The 19,406-nt window shown below is 43.2% G+C and overlaps 1 protein-coding gene across 5 annotated transcripts in view; it reads right to left on the bottom strand.

Annotated features, from left to right (window-relative positions):
* PTPRT (protein tyrosine phosphatase receptor type T) overlaps positions 1 to 19,406 on the bottom strand; it is a 707,111-nt gene that overhangs the window by 40,039 nt on the left and 647,666 nt on the right. For all 5 annotated transcript variants that reach the window (XM_034787359.1, XM_034787363.1, XM_034787360.1 and 2 more), the window contains one exon: positions 8,620 to 8,807. In XM_034787359.1, the coding sequence (XP_034643250.1) occupies positions 8,620 to 8,807 (188 nt within the window). The remainder of the gene's footprint in view (positions 1 to 8,619; positions 8,808 to 19,406) is intronic.

Genomic DNA, 19,406 nt, shown 5'->3' with positions numbered 1-19,406 from the left:
CATGGCAATAGTCATTAGCAATCTAATCATAAACTTTTGAGAAGAAAAAAAAATCCCACCTCATCATATTTATACCAGGGTGATGCTGTCTTGTCCAACCAAAGGGGATGCAGTCAGATCCAATAAAACCCAGATCATTAGGAAAGTGATTGATAATAAGAAAGAAAATATCATATTGCCTTTATATAAATCCATGGTACGCCCACATCTTGACTACTGCGTGCAGTTCTGGTCGCCCCATCTCAAAAAAGATATATTGGAATTGGAAAAGGTTCAGAAAAGGGCAACAAAAATGATTAGGGGTGTGGAATGAGGAAAGATTAATACGACTGATACTTTTCAGCTTGGAAAAGAGGCGGCTAAGGGGAGATATGATTGAGATCTATAAAATCATGACTGATGTAGAGAAAGTAGTTAAGGAAGTTTTGTTTACTACTTCTCATAACACACGAACTAGAGGTCACCAAATGAAATTAATAGGCAGCTGGTTTAAAACAAACAAAAGGAAGTATTTCTTCATACAACACATAGTCAACTTGTGGAACTCTTTGCCAGAGGATGTTGTGAAGGCCAAGACTATAATAGGGTTCAAAAAAGAACTGGATAAGTTCATGGAGGATAGGTCCATCAATGGCCAAGATGGGCAAGGATGCAAAACCATGCTCTGAAGTGTCCCTAGCCTCTGTTTGCCAGAATGTGGGAATGGGTGACAGGGGATGGATCACTTGATGATTGCCTGTTCTGTTCATTCTCTCTGAAGCACTGCCAGTGGCCACTGTCGGAAGACAGGATACAGGGTTAGATGGTCCATTGGTCTGACCCAGCATGGCTGTTCTTATGTTCAAATAACCCTATCCTGCCATTGATTTGAGCATGAAACTTCCCATTTAAATTGATGAGGATTTCTGCTGAAAGAAACCACTGGCCTGATATGACCTCAGAAGATTCAAGAGGAAGCTGATGATTGTTCTTCTCACTGAATACTGAGTTATTTTACACTATACTAAGATATCAATCTCTGTTTGAATGGAAGGCACATATTCCCTGTTTGACGGTACCATTTGTGCAGATGCTTTTCCATTAGCAAGATGAACAAATTGGAGAAACTGCACCACTAACCTCCAGATCTGTGATCGGCAATGAGGTAGATAGAGGTGTGGCTGTTAATATTTGCATCTACAGCTGAAATGGAAGTGCAAAAATAACAGGCACAAATTAAACTGCATCCACAAAAGGGAGACCACATCTGAAATTCTACACTAGAAGTTTTCTTTATATAACAAGCATTTCTGCACCACTGAGATGAGACAGGATTTCTGTTACCTGTGCAATATAAAAAACTTGTAACTAGTTTTCATTCTGCTAATTTAAAAATCAAAATAATTTTATTATTTAAAGCAGGATAGATAAAAGTCATGATTAAAAAAAAATCAAAACAATTGTCCAAATTTAAATCAGATGTTTTATTTATGTGTTGCTAGCTCTTTATTTTTTTCTCATTTATGCTCAAGAGTGACTATTCTGCACTTGTTTATTTAGTTAAGCGCTTTCTGGTTGTTTGTAGAATTTCGGTGTTCACAAGATCTGGGTCTTAATTTTCAATGCTCTTTTCCTACAGAAATTTTTGTAAAATGTAAATAAGATCCCTACCAGTTAGGAGACAAACAGTATTTATAATGTATTATATAATTTATAGATAACAAAAGGATTCTATTCCCTCAGATGTACATGGAATTTGTAGCTGGAAGTAAGGACTGTGAACCGAGTGAGCGGTGAACAGAGGAGAAGCCATCAGAGATAGTTTGCCTGCGGGGGGGAGTTCCCAAAGAGTTTTTGCCTTTCAGGCATCTGTGAGCAGTAAATACAACATCTGAAGAGGCTCTTAGAACGAAGACAATATGGATAGTGAGTGATCAGCTGTTGTGACCTGCACAGGATGTGCCATGTTTGTCTTTCTCCCAGATTATAGAAGTGACTTTGTCTGTATGAAATGCAAGCTGGTCTCCATATTGGAAGAGAAGGTTAAAGACTAGAGACCCAAGTATCAACCCTGTGCTGCATCAGAGAAAATGAAGATTTTCTGGATAGAAGTCAGCGTTTGGTTCTGCAGGCACAGCACATGCTAAAGAATCAGAGAGGGCAATGCAGAACGGGGAAGAAAATTGGCAGCATGTGACCTCCAGAAGAAGAAAGAGGATAACCCATGTACCCCCAATGCGGATAGAGGTAAGAAACCATTTTCAGGCCCTCTGCACAAGTATTACAGTGGAGAATGGTTTGGAAGAGTCAACTGAGGGAAGGGATAAGAAGGAGACCCTATTGACCAGAAAGCATGGGATGCATTGTCCTAGGGATGGGGGTTCCACGACCACCACTCCCAAGAGAACGAGACAGGTGATGGTGGTCGGGGACTCCCTCATAATGGGGACAGTGTCATCCATCTGCCGTCCAGACCTGGAAACTCGTGAAACGTGCTGCTTGCCTGGAGCTAGAATTCAGGATGTGACAGAGTGTCTGCCGAGACTGATCAAGCCCTCAGACCGCTACCCCTTCTTACTTCTCCATGTGGGTACCAATGATACTCCATGTGGGCACCAAGAATGACCTTGAGCGGGTCACTGCAGGCTACGTAGCTCTGGAAAGAAGGATAAAGGAGTTTGAGGCGCAAGTCACGTTCTCGTCCATCCTCCCTGTTGAAGGAAAAGGCTCAGGTAGGGACCATCAAATTGTGGAGATAAATGCAGGGTTGCGCAGGTGGTGTCGGAAAGAGGGCTTTGGATTCTTCAACCATGGGATGCTGTTCCAGGAAGAAGGATTTCTAGGAAAAGATGGGATCAACCTAACGAAGAGAGAGAAGAGCATCTTTGCAGGCAGGCTTGCTAACCTAGTGAGGAGGGCTTTAAACTAGGTTCACCGGGGGATGGAGACCTAAGCCCGGAGGGAAGTGGGATACCGGAAGGAAACACAAGGAGAAGGGTGCAACAGGGGATGCCTCCTTATTCATACTGAGAAAGTAGGGCAATTGGCTAGTTATCTTAGGTGCCTGTACACGAATGCAAGAAGCCTGGAAAACAAGCAGGAAGAATTGGAAGTCCTGGCACAGTCAAGGAACTATGATTTGATTGGAATAACAGAGACTTGGTGGGGGTAACTCACATGACTGGAGCACTGTCATGAGTGGGTATAAACTGTTCAGGAAGGACAGACAGGGGAGAAAAGGTGGAGGAGTTGCACTGTATGTAAGAGAGCAGTATGATTGCTCAGAGCTCCAGTATGAAACTGGAGAAAAGCCTGTTGAGTGTCTTTGGATTAAGTTTAGAGGTGAGAGCAACAAGGGTGATGTCATGGTGGGCATCTGCTATAGACCACCAGACCAGGAGGGTGAGGTAGAGGAGGCTTTCTTTGGACAACTAAGAGAAGTTTCCATATCACAGGCCCTGGTTCTCATGGGGGACTTCAATCACCCTGACATGTGCTGAGACAGCAATACAACAATGCACAGACAATCCAGGAAGTTTTTGGAGAGTGTCGGGGATAACTTTCTGGTGCAAGTGCTGGAGGAACCAACTAGGGGCTGTGCTCCTTTTAACCTGCTGCTCACAAACAGGGAAGAATTGGTAGGAGATGGCAACCTGGGCAGCAGTGACCATGAAATGGTCGAGTTCAGGATCCTGACACAAGGAAGAAAGGAGAGCAGCAGAATACGGACCCTGGACTTCAGAAAAGCAGACTTTGACTCCCTCAGGGAACTGATGGGCAGACTCCCCCAGGGAACTGGGAGGCTAATATGAGGGGGAAAGGAGTCCAAGAGAGCTGGCTGTATTTTAAAGAAGCCTTATCGAGGGAGCAGGAACAAACCATCCTGATGTGCAAAAAAAATAGCAAATATGGCAGGCGACCAGTTTTGCTTAACAGAGAAATTTTCAGTGAGCTTAAACACAAAAAGGAAGCTTACAAGAAGTGGAAACCTGGACAGATGAGTAGGGAGGAGTATAAAAATATTTCTAGAGCATGCAGGGGTGTAACCAGGAAGGCCAAAGCACAACTGGAGCTGTGGCTAGCAAGGCACGTGAAGGGTAACAAAAAGGGTTTCTACAGATATGTTAGCAAGAAAAAGAAGGTCAGGGAAAGTGTGGGACCCTTACTGAATAGGGGAGGCAACCTAATGACAGATGATGTGGAAAAAGCTGAAGTACTCAATGCTTTTTTTCCCTCGGTCTTCACAGACAAGGTCAGCTCCCAGACTGCTGCACTGGGCAACACACTATGGGGAGGAGATGAGCAGCCCTCAGTAGTGGAAGAACAGGTTCAGGACTATTTAGAAAAGTTGGACATACACAAGTCCATGGGACTGGATGCAATGCATCCAAGGGTGCTGAGGGAGTTGGATAATGTGATTGCAGAGCCATTATCTTTGAAAACTCGTGGAGATAGGGGGAAGTCTCAGACGATTGGAAAAAGGCAAATATAGTGCCCATCTTTTAAAAAGGGAAGAATCTGGGGAACTACAGACCAGTCAGCCTCACCTCAGTCCCTGGAAAAATAATGGAGCAGGTCCTCAAGGAATCCATTTTGAAGCACTTGGAGGAGAGGAAGGTGATCAGAAACAGTCATAGATTCACCTGATTGCCTTCTATGATGAAATAACTGGTTCTGTGGATATGGGGAAAGTGGTAGACGCGATATACCTTGACTTTAGCAGAGCTTTTGATAAGGTCTCCCACAGTATTCTTGCCAGCAAGTTAAAGTAGTGTGGATTGGATGAATGGACTATAAGGTGTATAGAAAGCTGGCTAGATCATCAGGCTCAACAAGTAGTGATCAATGGCTTGATGTCTAGTTGGCAGCCAGTATCAAGCGGAGTGCCCAGGGGTCGGTCCTGGGGCACAGGTGAGGCCACATCTGGAGTACTGCGTCCAGTTTTGGGTCCCCACTACAGAAAGACTGTGAACAAATTGAAGAGAGTCCAGCAGAGGGCAATGAAAATGTTTAGGGGGCTGGGGCACATGACTTATCAGGAGAGGCTGAGGAAACTGGGCTTATTTAGGCTGCACAAGAGAAGAATGAGGGGGGATTTAATAGCAGTCTTCATTCACCTGAAGGGGGGAGGGTTCACAAGAGGATGGAGATAAGCTGTTCTCAGTGGTGGCAGATAACAGAACAAGGAGCAATGATCTCAAGTTGCAGTGGGGGGAAATCTAGGTTGGATATTAGGAAAAACTCTTTCACTAGGAGAGTGGTGAAGCACTGGAATGGGTTACTTAGGGAGGTAGTGAAATCTCCATCCTTAGAGGTTTTTAAGGCCTGGCTTGACAAAGCCCTGGCTGGGATGATTTAGTTGGGGTTGGTCCTGCTTTGAACAGGGGTTTGGACTAGATGACCTCCTAAGGTCTCTTCCAACCCTAATCTTCTATGATTTTATGAATGGGATAAAAGCCAGACTTCACACTCCATAATAGGCACTGAGAAGTCCATCCTGAAATGCCTTAGGTACCAGCCACAAAATCCTAAATAAATAAAATACCCCAGTAGTGCAGCATGGGTATGCAGTAAGCTATTCACTTCTGGGGAGCTGTATCAATGCTGTCCTCAACCACAAATAAAAATGAATTTGGGCATCCGTCTTCCTCACCTTCCACACTGGCAGTCTTTGCTCATAGGAAGCTTAGACTAGGATCAGAGGTGCTGCAAGTCAGAACTAAAGTGTACAGAAGGTTGAATGAGTGACATTTAAACAAGCCATCCCCACATTATGCCTCATTCTGACCAATGTTATCAATCCCTGTTGTTAGTGTCACATTTTATTCTTATATATATATAAATTTATTAAATAATAACAGCACTTGTGAAGGGCCAGGTCAAACACTGAACCATAGGTATATCAGATGCGCAAAAAAATGCACCTGTTCCTTGTTTGCTGACAAATCCCTGCATTCAAAGTGTAAACCGAGTGCTCACACAACACAAAATGCACACACAGATCCTGCTTTGTACACACCAATGCAGAGTTCTGCACACCTAACAGGCATGTACGTTTTAGCATGCGCACTTGGCTTAAAACTTTGCCATTATTAAAACTTATGGGGGAGAGAGGTACTTTTAAAATAAATCTGTGATTCAATTTCCCAGCAGTAGCACAGGGAGAAAATTTGCAGAGATAAGAGACTGCCATGGATGAGGGATGATCCTGGCTCAAATAGATGTTTCATAAGAGTAAAATTATTTGATATCACATCACTAAATAGATTGTAATTTATGAGACCTGCTGGCAAAGTAAGGTAGAAAATCAGCTCTTTAAAGGACAAATGTATTTGTAGGTGACATAGGTACTAAACTATATAATGTATAAAAACCACAATAGAAATAAAACAGAGGTCTAGCCCATTTGTGATTAAAGATCTTGGAGTGCTTTTTGCAAAATAAAGTTGTTAGCCTTCTGTTCAGCCAAATTCCAATTTGGGACAATATAGTCTGTCAATTTGAAATTACCCTTAGTAGTTTCAACAGGATATGGTCACCCTCCCTAACTTTGTAGTGTTGTTGGTGGTGATTGTGGCTGCATTTTGGCAGTGGGTGAAGCATTCCCTACATACTGTGTACGGAAAGCCAGATTCTTCTCTCTAACCGATCAAAGAAATCTAGATGACTTCAAAACAGTTGTGCCCCTTTAATAAAGGGCAGGATTATGCATGTGATTTGTGAACCTGCAGAATATCTAGTGGTATCTCTTGGAGTGAAATGGGTTATGTAAATCTACGGTATATTGTTATCATTATATATACATGGCTAGCACTTTCTGGAGAGAGGCCTATCTCGTGGAGCTGGAGTTGCATTGATGTTTTTTATGCTAATGCAGGGATCAGCAATCTTTAGCATATGGCTCACACCAGGGTAAGCACCCTGGCGGGCCGGGCCGGTTTGTTGACCGGCCACATCCGCAGGTTTGGCCGATTGCAGCTTCCACTAGCCTCAGTTCACCACTCCAGGCCAATGGGGGCGGCTGGAGGTGGCGGCCAGTACATCCCTCGGTCCGTGCTGTTTCAGGCAGCCCCCATTGGCCTGAAGCGGTGAACTGTGGCCAGTGGGAGCTGCGATCGGCCGAACCTGTGGATGCAGCAGGTAAACAAACCGGCCAGTGTGCTAAAGGTTGCCGATCCCTGTGCTAATGGGTTATTTTGAGAATTACCAAGGCCGGTGCCAAGAGCCACGTGCACTCTAGAAACTGTTTATTTTCTCTTTTAGCATCAAGACCTAAATCTTTGGAGCATCTGCAGGAGAGTGATGTGCAAAGTTGATTACTGTTCATGGGGGCAAGGGTTAACTTGGGTAAATCCCCTTTGGACCTATAAGAGAATAGACCCCATTGTTTCAATATTACGCAAAGCCCATCAATTAATTGTCAACCTAGCATGCAGGATAGTGGAGATGCTAGTTATTGGGCCCTATCTGCTCTCTGCCATCCGATAGTAACTAGAAACATTCACCCTTATGAGTCTATAATGTCGTCTGATCAAAACAGAGCTATTCGGCTTGCCCCAGAAAGGTAATTCCCATACTCTTTTTATAATAATATAAGCCAGCACAAGTGCTATGCCCAATGCTCTCTTACTCACAGTATTTAAAAATAAACTGCTTTCATTAAGTTGCACATTTCTCACAGCTGCTGTTATTTATGAATCATTTTAAAGAAGCTGCAACCTATCACCTTATGGCCACCCCACAAAGCTTATTTCACTCATTACCATTACAGCTTGCCAGAGCTGAATTTCATTGACTGATTGTGCTGGTTCCTTCTCTTCCTCATTCCTACCCCTCTCCATACAGGTGCTGCATAGTTCTCTTTCATATCCTCCTTGGTCTCTTGTTATCTTTCTTTCTATCATCTTTTTCTCTGATGTTCTCTAATTCTCACCACCCTGTTGGTTTTTGTGCCCTCTTTTTAATAACTAGCTTCTTATCTCTCACTTCTGAGCCAGAGGTTCTAGCACAATGGAAAAGCCAATAATTCTTTAAGGGTATCTCTTGCTTTGAGTTTACTGTTCCACATGCAGCTCGTGAATTTATGCTTTAATTTGATCAATTGCTACAAAGCATTTGGGACTGCAACGGAGTAGGAATCAAAAGAAAAAGCTTGCTTGCTTATCCAGACTTGGCTTGCATTACTTTAGTTATACTACACCAATGATAACGGGAGAAGGGAGCTCTGATTCTTTCACTGTTTCACCTGTTCAATCTCTGCTATACCCGTTCTTCTGGGGAAAGGGTAGCCTTGGACTCTAAATTATAATCCACACTCGCAAAGGAAGGGATCCAATGGTCTTGTAAATGTTCTCCATCTCCTCTTACAATGCTATAATCCTGTTACATGGACCTATGAAACAGATAGCCCCCAATAATCACTGTCACTACAGGAGAAGTGGGCTTGGAGCCACTACAGAAGGTAAAGGAATATGGTTATAATCCTAGCCACAGAAACACAAAAAGGGGGACATGATTACAGTTCATTCAATTAATAAAAAAGCCTCTTAAAACGATCATTCTCTACTCCTGAGCCTCCATCCTGACTTGAGAGTTGCTGCCACTTATCTATTTACTTATGTGAACAAATGTTCCTCTCACCTCATACTCCTCTTTAAATCCATAGCCTTGTCCTCGTTTCATCTGGGTGATGTGCTGTAGCAAGTCGGCCACTCGGATGGCTGGTTGGAACTGCCCCCTGGGGTAGGACATTTCCACTGGCTCACAGCTCCTGTACGGATGGGTCTGGATGGTCAGAGTTGGCTGGGTCATTTCCCCGTGGCTGCTCTCTGTTTTAAAGACAGGGAGACAAAACAAGCCTTTACCTATCCATTATTTCTGGTCTCATTCCTGTGCTGTTTGCCCCCACCCCCAACCCCATAGGTCAGTGCAGTGCAAAATAAAGAGGAGAAGCAAGTGCAAAACCACACATGCCCAAACCATCCAGAAAGACTAAGGCACGCTCAAATATTTGTAGTGTAATCAGTCAGTGAGGCAATGAGAAGTAGACAGGAACAGGTGTGGATAGCCAAACAGCCACAACAGTGACAGAAGTAGATGGCATATCTCAAGAAATAATGCATGTTACAATCATGAAATCTGCATGGCAACTCCACTGGAATGATATACTTCTGTTCACAAAGCATGACTGCCCTGCACAAGTGACCAGTGATTTTTGGGTGCTCAACCATGGATAGAACTGATTTTCAGGAGTAAGTGCTCAGCATCTCAAATTGGGCACCCAGAAATTTGGAAACCCAAAATTGTTAGTCACCTTTGAAGTAAAGTTTAGGCCTAACATATATATTTCAGTTTAAGAAATGTAATGTCATCTGAAAGAACAACAACATTGCACAGAAATATGGCTAACTTGCACTTATATTTCAGAAATGTAAATTTATCAGAAAAAATGTACCTTTTCAAAAGAAATGGATTTAGAAAACATCTCCAGCACTAGGTGTGTGGGAATGTATCATCCTTACGCCAACCTAATGGAAAGTTCCATGNCAAGGTAATAAATCATGGCCTTATGTAAGGCCCCCTGGTGGTCTAGGGATTATATAAGATCAGGTAAACAAGGTAATAAATCATGGCCTTATGTAAGGAACGGTTGAACCAATCGGTGTGGGGCTATACATGTGATAAACACATGATTCTCCTTCTTGTCCAATCCGTAGATGTGTGATTATAGCCTAATTGTGTTATGTAATGTTAAGAAAAACTATAAAAGAAAGCTTGTAATAAACAGGATTCGATTCAGCTTGCAACCACATTGGTCGTGTGCTTTATCCGCTCCACATGGGACCCCACATAGGTGAATGAAGACTGTAGCTTCATATATTCAGGCAGAACCCTAACTGTATGGCACAATACTCCTAATAGACAATAGAACAGAAAGCACTCCTAGCACCACATGATCACCAACCAGGATTCTTCTATTTAACTACAGAAGCTCTGTTTAGATGCAACATCTAGTTGCTAGTTCTTGTTTCTTTCCAAATGAGCCAACTTAATTCAAGCATTTGATCAAGTGAGTCTTTGTCTTGGCACTTCGTTAGGGATCTCCTAGGGCTCTTAGTCATTTGCATTAGTTACTAATCGTTCTAACCACTCATAGACTCATAGACTCATAGACTTTAAGGTCAGAAGGGACCATTATGATCATCTGGTCTGACCCCCTGCATGCTGCAGGCCATAAAACCGTCCCTACCCCTTCCCTGGACTCTGCTGTTGAAGTCCCCAATCCTGTTTTAGGTGACTTCAATTGGCAGAAACCCTCCTGCTAGAGATCCCTGCCCCATGCTGCGGAGGAAGGCGAAAAACCTCCAGAGGCTCAGCCAATCTGCCCTGGAGGAAAATTCCTTCCCGACCCCAAATATGGCGATCAGTAAGACCCCGAGCATATAGGCAAGAGTCTCCAGCCTGACCCCTGTCGGCCATTATACAATTTACCTACCATTTCTTGGTTTTCCTTGACTACTATGTTTTACCATTAAACCATTCCCTCCATAAATTTATCTAACTTAATCTTAAAACCAGACAGGTCCGTCGCCCCCACCGTTTCCCTCGGAAGGCCGTTCCAATATTTCACCCCTCTGACGGTCAGAAACCTGCGTCTAATTTCAAGCCTGAACCTCCCCACGGCCAGTTTATATCCATTCGTTCTCGTATCCACATTAGTACTAAGCTGGAATAATTCTTCTCCCTCCCTCGTATTAATCCCTCTAATATAGTTAAAGATAGCAATCATATCCCCCCTCAGCCTTCGCTTTGTCAGACTAAACAACCCAAGCTCCTCTAGTCTCTTTTCATACGACAGGTTTTCCATTCCTCTGATCATCCTAGTGGCCCTTCTCTGCACCCGTTCCAGTTTAAGTTCATCTTTTTTAAACATGGGAGACCAGAACTGCACACAGTACTCCAAATGAGGTCTCACCAGCGCCTTGTACAACGGAAGCAGGACCTCCTTATCCCTACTAGATATACCTCGCCTAATGCATCCCAAGACAGCATTGGCTTTTTTCACCGCCACGTCGCATTGTCGACTCATAGTCATCCTGCGGTCTACCAGGACCCCTAGGTCCTTCTCCTCTTCCGTTACTTCTAACCAATGCGTCCCCATCTTGTAACTAAAATTTTTATTAGTCATCCCCAAATGCATCACCTTACACTTTTTACTATTAAATTTCATCCTATTCCTGATACTCCAATTCACAAGCTCATTCAAGTCTCCCTGCAGGATATCCCTATCCTCCTCCGAATTTACAACACCTCCCACCTTCGTATCATCCGCAAACTTTATCAGCCCACTCCTGCAATCGGTCCCGAGGTCAGTTATAAATAAATTAAATAAAATGGGTCCCAAAACCGAACCTTGAGGCACTCCACTAGTAACCTCCCTCCAACCCGACAGTTCACCCTTTAGTACGACCCGCTGCATTCTCCCCATTAACCAATTCCTTATCCACCTCTGGATCTTCATATCGATCCCCATGTTTTTCAGTTTAACCAATAATTCCTCATGGGGTACAGTATCAAACGCTTTACTGAAATCCAGGTATATTAGGTCCACCGCATTTCCCTTATCTAATAAATCCGTTACTTTCTCAAAGAAGGAGATCAGATTCGTTTGGCACGATCTGCCCTTCGTAAAACCATGTTGTAATTTATCGCAATTGCCACTAACCTCCAGGTCCTCAACTAGTTTCTCTTTTAGAATTTTCTCTAACACCTTGCACACTACAGATGTTAAACTAACAGGCCTGTAGTTACCCGGATCACTTTTTTTCCCTTTCTTGAAAATAGGAACCACATTAGCTATTCTCCAGTCTAACGGGACCACCCCCGAGTTTACAGATACATTAAATATTATCGCTAACGGGCCTGCTATTTCCCGCGCCAATTCCTTCAATATTCTCGGATGAAAATCGTCCGGTCCTCCCGACTTAGCCCCATTAAGGCATTCAAGTTTTGTTTCTACCTCGGATACGGTAATCCCCCATCCTGAATGCCCCTCTGTAGTGATGCTAGCATCCCTAATACCTTCATTGGCCTCATTAAACACCGATGCAAAATATTCATTGAGATATTGCGCCATGCCTAGATTGTCTTTAATCTCCTCTCCGGCAATAGTCTTCAGCGGTCCCACTTCTTCTTTCTTTGCTTTCTTCCTATTTATGTGGCTGTAGAACCTCTTACTATTGCTTTTAATTCCCCTCGCTAGGTCCAACTCTACACGGCCTTTGGCCTTTCTCACTCTATCTCTACATTCTCTGACTTCGCTAAGGTAAGTTTCTTTACTAATCCCTCCCCTCTTCCACTCTTTGTACGCTTTCTGTTTCTTCCTAATCGCCCCTTTGAGTCGGTCGCTCATCCAGCTCGGTCTAAATCTCCTGCTTTGTAATCTTTTTCCCTTTTTTGGAATGCAGGCCTCCGACAGCTCATGCATCTTTAACTTGAAGTAATCCCAGGCTTCTTCTGCCTTTAGATCCATTAATACGTTTGCCCAATCCACTTCCCTTACCAGTCCCCTTAATTTGTTAAAATTGGCCTTTTTAAAATTATAAACCCTAGTCTTTGACTTAATTCTGTTACTCCTCCCATGTATTTTAAACCGAATTAGTTCATGATCACTGGAGCCCAAATTGTCCCCCACTACCACTTCCTCAACGAGGTCCTCACTACTTACCAGAATCAAATCTAAAATGGCCTCCCCCCTCGTCGGTTCAGCTACCACTTGATGAAGGAATTGATCAGCAAGCACATCTAGGAACATCTGAGCCCTATTATTACTACTAGCGTTTGTGCCCCAATCTATATCAGGGAAGTTAAAGTCCCCCATAATTACACAGTTTCTATTAGTAATTACTTCTCTAAACACATTAAATAGTTCCTTATCCATATCCTGGGTCGATCCCGGCGGTCTATAGCACACTCCAAGCACTATCCCCGGAGAGGCTCTAGTAGTCCTATTACCCAGTGTGAGTATTGCCCAGACGGACTCTGTGTTACCTAGCCCATCAACTATTATTTCTTTACAGCTTATTTCACTATTGACATACAATGCCACCCCCCCACCTTTACCTTTATTCCGGTCTTTCCTAAACAGCGCATACCCCTCCATACCTGCGTTCCAGTCGTGACTGCCATTCCACCACGTTTCTGTTATTCCTACGATATCTGGTTTCAGCTCTTGGACCAAGAGCTCCAATTCCTCCATTTTATTACCTAGGCTTCTGGCATTGGTGTATAAACACCCTAATGTATGTCGTTTAGCCTGTCTCCCATTAGTAGCACTATAAGTTGCGGGCCTCCTTGCGTCCATCCCCCCTGTCCTTCCTATGTCCAATCTCATCTCCCCGGCTATGTCTCCTCTCATTTTACTCACCTTTTCCATACTGGAATCTGGCGTGGAGATTAACTGTGCATCTCCCAACCTTCTCCCCAAACTTCCTAGTTTAAAGCTCTTTTGATAAGATGAGCCAGCCTCCCTCCCAGAAGTCTATTTCCTTCCCTACTCAGGTGGAGCCCATCCCGCGAGAACAGGTGTCTGTCCCCGAAAGCCTCCCAGTGGCCATACATCCCAAAGCCCTCCTTATAGCACCACTCCCTTAGCCAACTATTTATTCTCACAATCCTATCAGCCCTTTGCTGCCCTTCCCTCGGAACGGGCAGAATCCCACTAAAGATAATCTGAGCCTCTATCTCCTTGAGCGTCTTCCCCAGCCTGGCATAATCTCCCTTGATTCTCTCTAACGAGAACCTAGCCGTGTCATTCGTTCCTACATGAAGGATTATCAAGGGGTTCTTACCTGCTCCTTTTAGGATCCTTTTCAACCACTATCATCACATTCACATATCCAATATATAGCTTCTTCTATCCAGAACGATCCAAAGTGATTGGAGATTGTATACAAAGGGATTACTTGCTCACTATTGGAAAGGGATAGAAACTAGAAGCTATTCCTTGTCAGCAGCACTACTACAGTAGCATTATTCTCTTTGCCCCTTTTAGGAGGCGCAAAGAGAACAAACTAATCCAGCTGAAACTTGAGGGTAATTTTAGGGAGATGGACTATAACTGCTCAAGCTGAATTTTGGCTATAGCAGGAGGGTGAACACTCCTCCTCTTGCAGAAAACACTACAGAGTTTTAACTTATCCAATTATCAGAGATGTTGACCACCTTCCACTCATTCTGAAATCTACTGGAGTTACAGGTGATCAGCATCTCTTACACCAAGTGTTAAGATATTTTTCAAAATCCAGGCTTCAATAAAGCAACATGCATGCGACACACAAAAATAAATATGAATTTGGCTTTAGCAAAACCACCAACACATATAACATCAATAAATGTGGAATTTAAGGAAGAGTAACATCTAGCCATTTGTATAATAATTCTAATACTGTTACTAATTACAATGTGAGAACTCTGAACAGAGGGAATTTCAAGGCTTATTAATTTTCCTAGTTGGCTTTGTTTCCCCAATGCAGCTTTCCTTACCTATTCCCTATTAACCTCCGATAATGGAGAGGAGACTATTTTTATGACGGGCCATTTCCGACACACATACTATGCTTAATTTTCCATTATTAGGTTTAATACAAACCCAATTTCACAACTGGCTTCTCTGAGGAGCCTACAAATAATGCTACATTTTTATCAGCCCCAATTAGAAAACATTATGATGTCCCTCTTTGAGAGGCAGCCTTAAAACTAATGTGCAGTTCTATTAATAATTTTTACCCACTTCTCTTTTAAATCACGTCCTCCACACTGGACCACCATGTGCTGAAATCTTAAACTAGAGGTTTCTGTGATGTAGACAACTACATTACAAGGTTTTTGTGTGTTTATCTCAACTGAAATGCATTTCCTACGGGCTTGTCTAGCTGGAGAATTAGTGAGCAACAAGTAGGGGTGTAAATCTACAACATACCAGAGCGCCATGCACTAACTAGCCACGTGGACCCTGCTACTGGACACAGGAAGTTCCCTAGCACACTTTGATATACTAACATCAGGCAATGATGAGCTTTCCATGCTCACTCAGAACAAGCTGTGGGAACTAACTGGGTGAAGATGGCCTAACCTGGATTTTCTGTGCCTGCAGTACTCTGAGTGGATTCCATGTCCACCACTGGGAGGAGAAGCTGACCTGGTTATTTGTGTGAACTTAGAATGGTCCAAGGCTGCATCCACAGACATTTTGTTTTGTACCAAGCGGGAAAAAAAAAAAAGAACTTGAATCTTCTTCACGTACATGAATTGCTGTGTATGAGGTGAGTCGAAAGTTCAGATGTTCTGCTAATAATGCCTTATGAAACATATTGTTCCCTCTCTGTCTAATCACCCCTTGAGACTGAGCCTAACCATGGTTAATGAAGCACTCGAGCAAGGCACTACACCATCTCTCAAGAGGTGCTGTTTGCAGCAATTTTATGAACAATTCAATATGCCCTGGAATGGAGGAGAGGTAGCAAGCAAAGTCTCATCTCTAACTAGGGCAATCAACCAAAAGGGTCTTTGAAGCGCATTTTAGACAGGCTTTCCTTTTCCTGCAGGTTGTAGAAATAAAACGTACTGCATTGCTAAGGGCACTGTAATTACAAGAAAAAAGCAACAAAAATAATATTCCCTCTGCAAATTCACACTTCTGATTGTCATTGTTACACTTAACATGGGCTATAGCAATTTGTCACCATGCCCCTAAGACAGACTGCTCTGAACTCCCACAGAAATCAATGGGACCGTAGGGTGTTCAGCACCTCACAAGCTCAGAATCCAGTATGAGTCACTTACTAGTGCTTTATGTGACTCTCCACAAGAACAATAGATCAACATAAAGGAGAATTTGGGGGAAGATGTTTATGAATTCACTTTGACACTCTCATTTGAGGAGTAACAGAGTATAACTTGCCTATGTGAGCTGGAGTATCAGTGAGTTCCAGCTCTATGTGGTTCAAACTGAAGTCATTGCAACAAGATATTATGTGATGAAAATCCCTCTACCAATGAAACACAAGATAGAAGTATCTTCCAGTGTCTGATGAACAATCCCAAAGGCAGGAAATTATTGCCTGATTGATACTAAAATACTTACTGTAGAATAATTTTGTTGCTATATAACTAAACAAATAAAATACATCCTCATGACAGCTGGCAAATTCTCTGTCAGATGTCATGTACATTATAGGAAGCACCTGAAAAATTAGCTCCCCAATCCTACAAACTGCTAAGCATGAGCAAATCCCTGAACAACTATTCCTGTAGGGCTACAGGCAAAAGCCCTGTCCACCCAGAACAGTTTATAGCATAGAAACCTCAGATTCCTCCTTTTTTAATGTTATCTTGGTTCACAAACTTAGTTTTGTTACTGTGAGATAACACAGAGGAAGAACATACACACTGAGGGTGTCTGCAGACAAGAAAACCTAACTTAAGCTTCAAATGACTCCAGCCCTACTGCACTAATGTGTGTCCTGAATACACAGAGAAGTTTGTTTAGAATCTTTTCCTTTAATATCCACCAGCTCTTTCTGCTTCTGAAATGATAGGCTACGTAAATGTAATCATCTCTATTTATATTTTTTCTCTTAATGTTGGCAAGTGGGTAATGCGATATGACTTCCTTTGCACAAAATAAATTATATTTTGAGTGGGGTTTGTGATGGATTTAATTACACACATATCCAATCTCTGTCTACTAGAGTTAGGGTTGTCAATTACTTGACATCTCTTAAGGACTGGTGTGGCATGGCTAATATCTCTCTCCATTATGCTAGTGATACGGTGGCACTTAGTAAAATTAGCTCACTTTTTTATGTGCATAGGGTTTATTATATGACAAATACCCAACTCGAAGGTGATGCACTATATGCATGGTGCTATGACAAACATGAGTAAAAATTATCATTTGACTAATGATATTGATTTAGCCAAACTGGGCACGTTAATTAGAGATGAGCCAACTGGAAGCATGGTTTGATTTCCTAGCCATGTTAGAGGCAGTCTGGAGAGCGCATCCTTCATTCATCTTTCTTTTGTGGGAAAGACAACGAGCAGCAGCTGATGTGTTAGCCATGCTGGCTCGTGATGGAAAAAAAGCAAGGCTGGAGAAAATCAATTCCCCTTGGTCTTAAAAACACCACTGCCACATTCTGGCAAACATTTAATACTGCATATACTAACCTTGACAGAAGTTTTTGTGCATTTCTTTTCCCAGCTTCACTAACAAATGGGATATGTGCTTAAATAAGGAAGGAGAATGCACTGCTACAGTGGACTTGGACCTGGGACTCTTCAGTTCAAGCCCCAGGTCTGCCACTGATTAACTGCGTGGCCCTCACCAGGTCAGTATTTCTGTGTCTCATGTGTAAAACGAGGCAAAGCACACCTAGCTTAGGGTGTTAAGCAGTTTAATTCATTAGTTCAGCTAGTCAGTAGATTGCACTGAGAACCTCAGAATACCATACCCACCTGCATCTCCCCATACCCAACTGTCTGATATTTCCAAGGAAAACTTTGCCCCTGCCTTGGAATGCTTCTGAAGCAGGAAGTCTTCTGCACTGACTGCATGTGGCCATGTAGTCAGTCGGTCTCACAGGAATGTCATCAGAGACTCTCATCAAGCAACAACCTTCAACCTCCTAACGCAGGTTATTTCACAGCTGCTTATTCCACTGCAAGTGACATTTAGTAAATTGGGCTGCTGCACAGGCAGCACCCACGGGGCTGGCATGCCGTGGGAGGCCACAAAGAGTATGTGAGCCACCAATTTTTAAACCTCTAACTGCTTAAAAATATAAAAAATAACCCATCCTTCAGATTAAGAAGTCAATGATGATGCAGCTCACTAATGAAACAATATCATAATCTTCACCTTTTAGCTGCTCAGAGATATACTGTAGATAAACCCAGGGCATGTGTGTAATTGCACAGGACCAACCAAGAAATGGATAAATCTAGGGCAAATTTCTCCATGTGTTTAAATACAGGCCAGATTGTGTGTGGTTTCTGCATAAGTGCATGGAGGAAAGGAAGGTGCAGGGAACCTTTCACTGTCTTGTTCCCCATGTGCAGGGACCAGGCAGAGTTAAAGTTCCTGTGCTCCCCTGAGGGCTGCGGTTGCTTCGGGCTGGCACCCTCTCGGGTGGGTGCAGTGGGGACAAGAGCGGGGGGAATTGGAGCCATGGCCAATGTTCATTCTACACACTAGGAATGGCAGCTAGCTAGGTGCAACTGGAACAACATGCTGCACCCTTTGAAGAGTCCCTCCACCTCCATTCATTGGGGAATGCTGGGAGATAGCAGCAATGCACAATGCCTCCCAAAATAGCCCCTGACGCAATACAGTTCTAAACCAGCCCTGATCTGGGCTGCACCTTTGTGGTCCAAGCTGGGCCATAACGAAACAGCCAGGACACAGGCCTCTCCCGCCTCTCTTGCTTTCAGTGAAGTATTAAATTTCCCAGCACAGACACTTGCAAGCATAGTGCCTGAATCCAGGGATGTTTCATACCAGAAAGTTAAGCAGCTAAAGAAATGCATTATAAAAGTATTAATCAAGCAAAAGGTGGGATGGAAGCCAAAAAACCCCATCCCCTGTGTTTTTCTATTAACAAATCATGTCACAACTGAGTCTGGTGAGTCATCTAGTATTACAAACACTGCACATTTATTAGCAGAAGGAGTAACAGATGGGAACAAATATGCCAAGCTGCAGGTAGCATCGTGTGATGGATATTGGTTTCTGGAGTGGCTGATGCTCTTTCTCCCATATTTTTACATAAACCAGTTTTACCATCAAACTATTTTGCAAAGGCAGCTTTGTCCAGTGTCTGGAGAATGGGATTGGGAAGTCAGGAAAATACAGTTACTTACCCTAAAGTAAGTGTAGTTCTTTGAGATGATATCATCAGTGTGCATCTCACTCCAGGTATGCATGCTCCACTGAATTTTTTTTCCCATAGAATCATAGAATATCAGGGTTGGAAGGGACCTCAGAAGGTCATCTAGTCCAGCCCCTGCTCAAAGCAGGACCAATCCCCAACTAAATCATCCCAGCCAGGGCTTTGTCAAGCCTGACCTTAAAAACCTCTTTTGAGTAACAGTGTCCATTAGGGCCGTACATATGCCCTGTCCTCTTTAAGCTCCCAGACAAGGGCATGAAGGGCAGGACTGCCATGACACGCCTTCAGTTCCCTTGCAACTCAAAGCTCAAACAGCAGGGATGCAAGGCAGGTTGTGGGATCCTCACTGACTATAACTTCTCAAAGAACCAAGATTACTGAAGGATAAGTAACCATACTTTGAGTATGGATCCCACTCTAGTGACTGGCAAACACTATTGTCCCCAGAAGGTGGGAGTGAGGAGATTCAGCTAT

The sequence above is a fragment of the Trachemys scripta genome, chromosome 12 (assembly GCF_013100865.1).
Source record: "Trachemys scripta elegans isolate TJP31775 chromosome 12, CAS_Tse_1.0, whole genome shotgun sequence".
Lineage (NCBI taxonomy): Eukaryota > Metazoa > Chordata > Testudines > Emydidae > Trachemys > Trachemys scripta.
The sequence above is the reverse complement of the archived record's forward strand: the minus strand, read 5'-3'. Positions and strand labels throughout refer to the sequence as shown.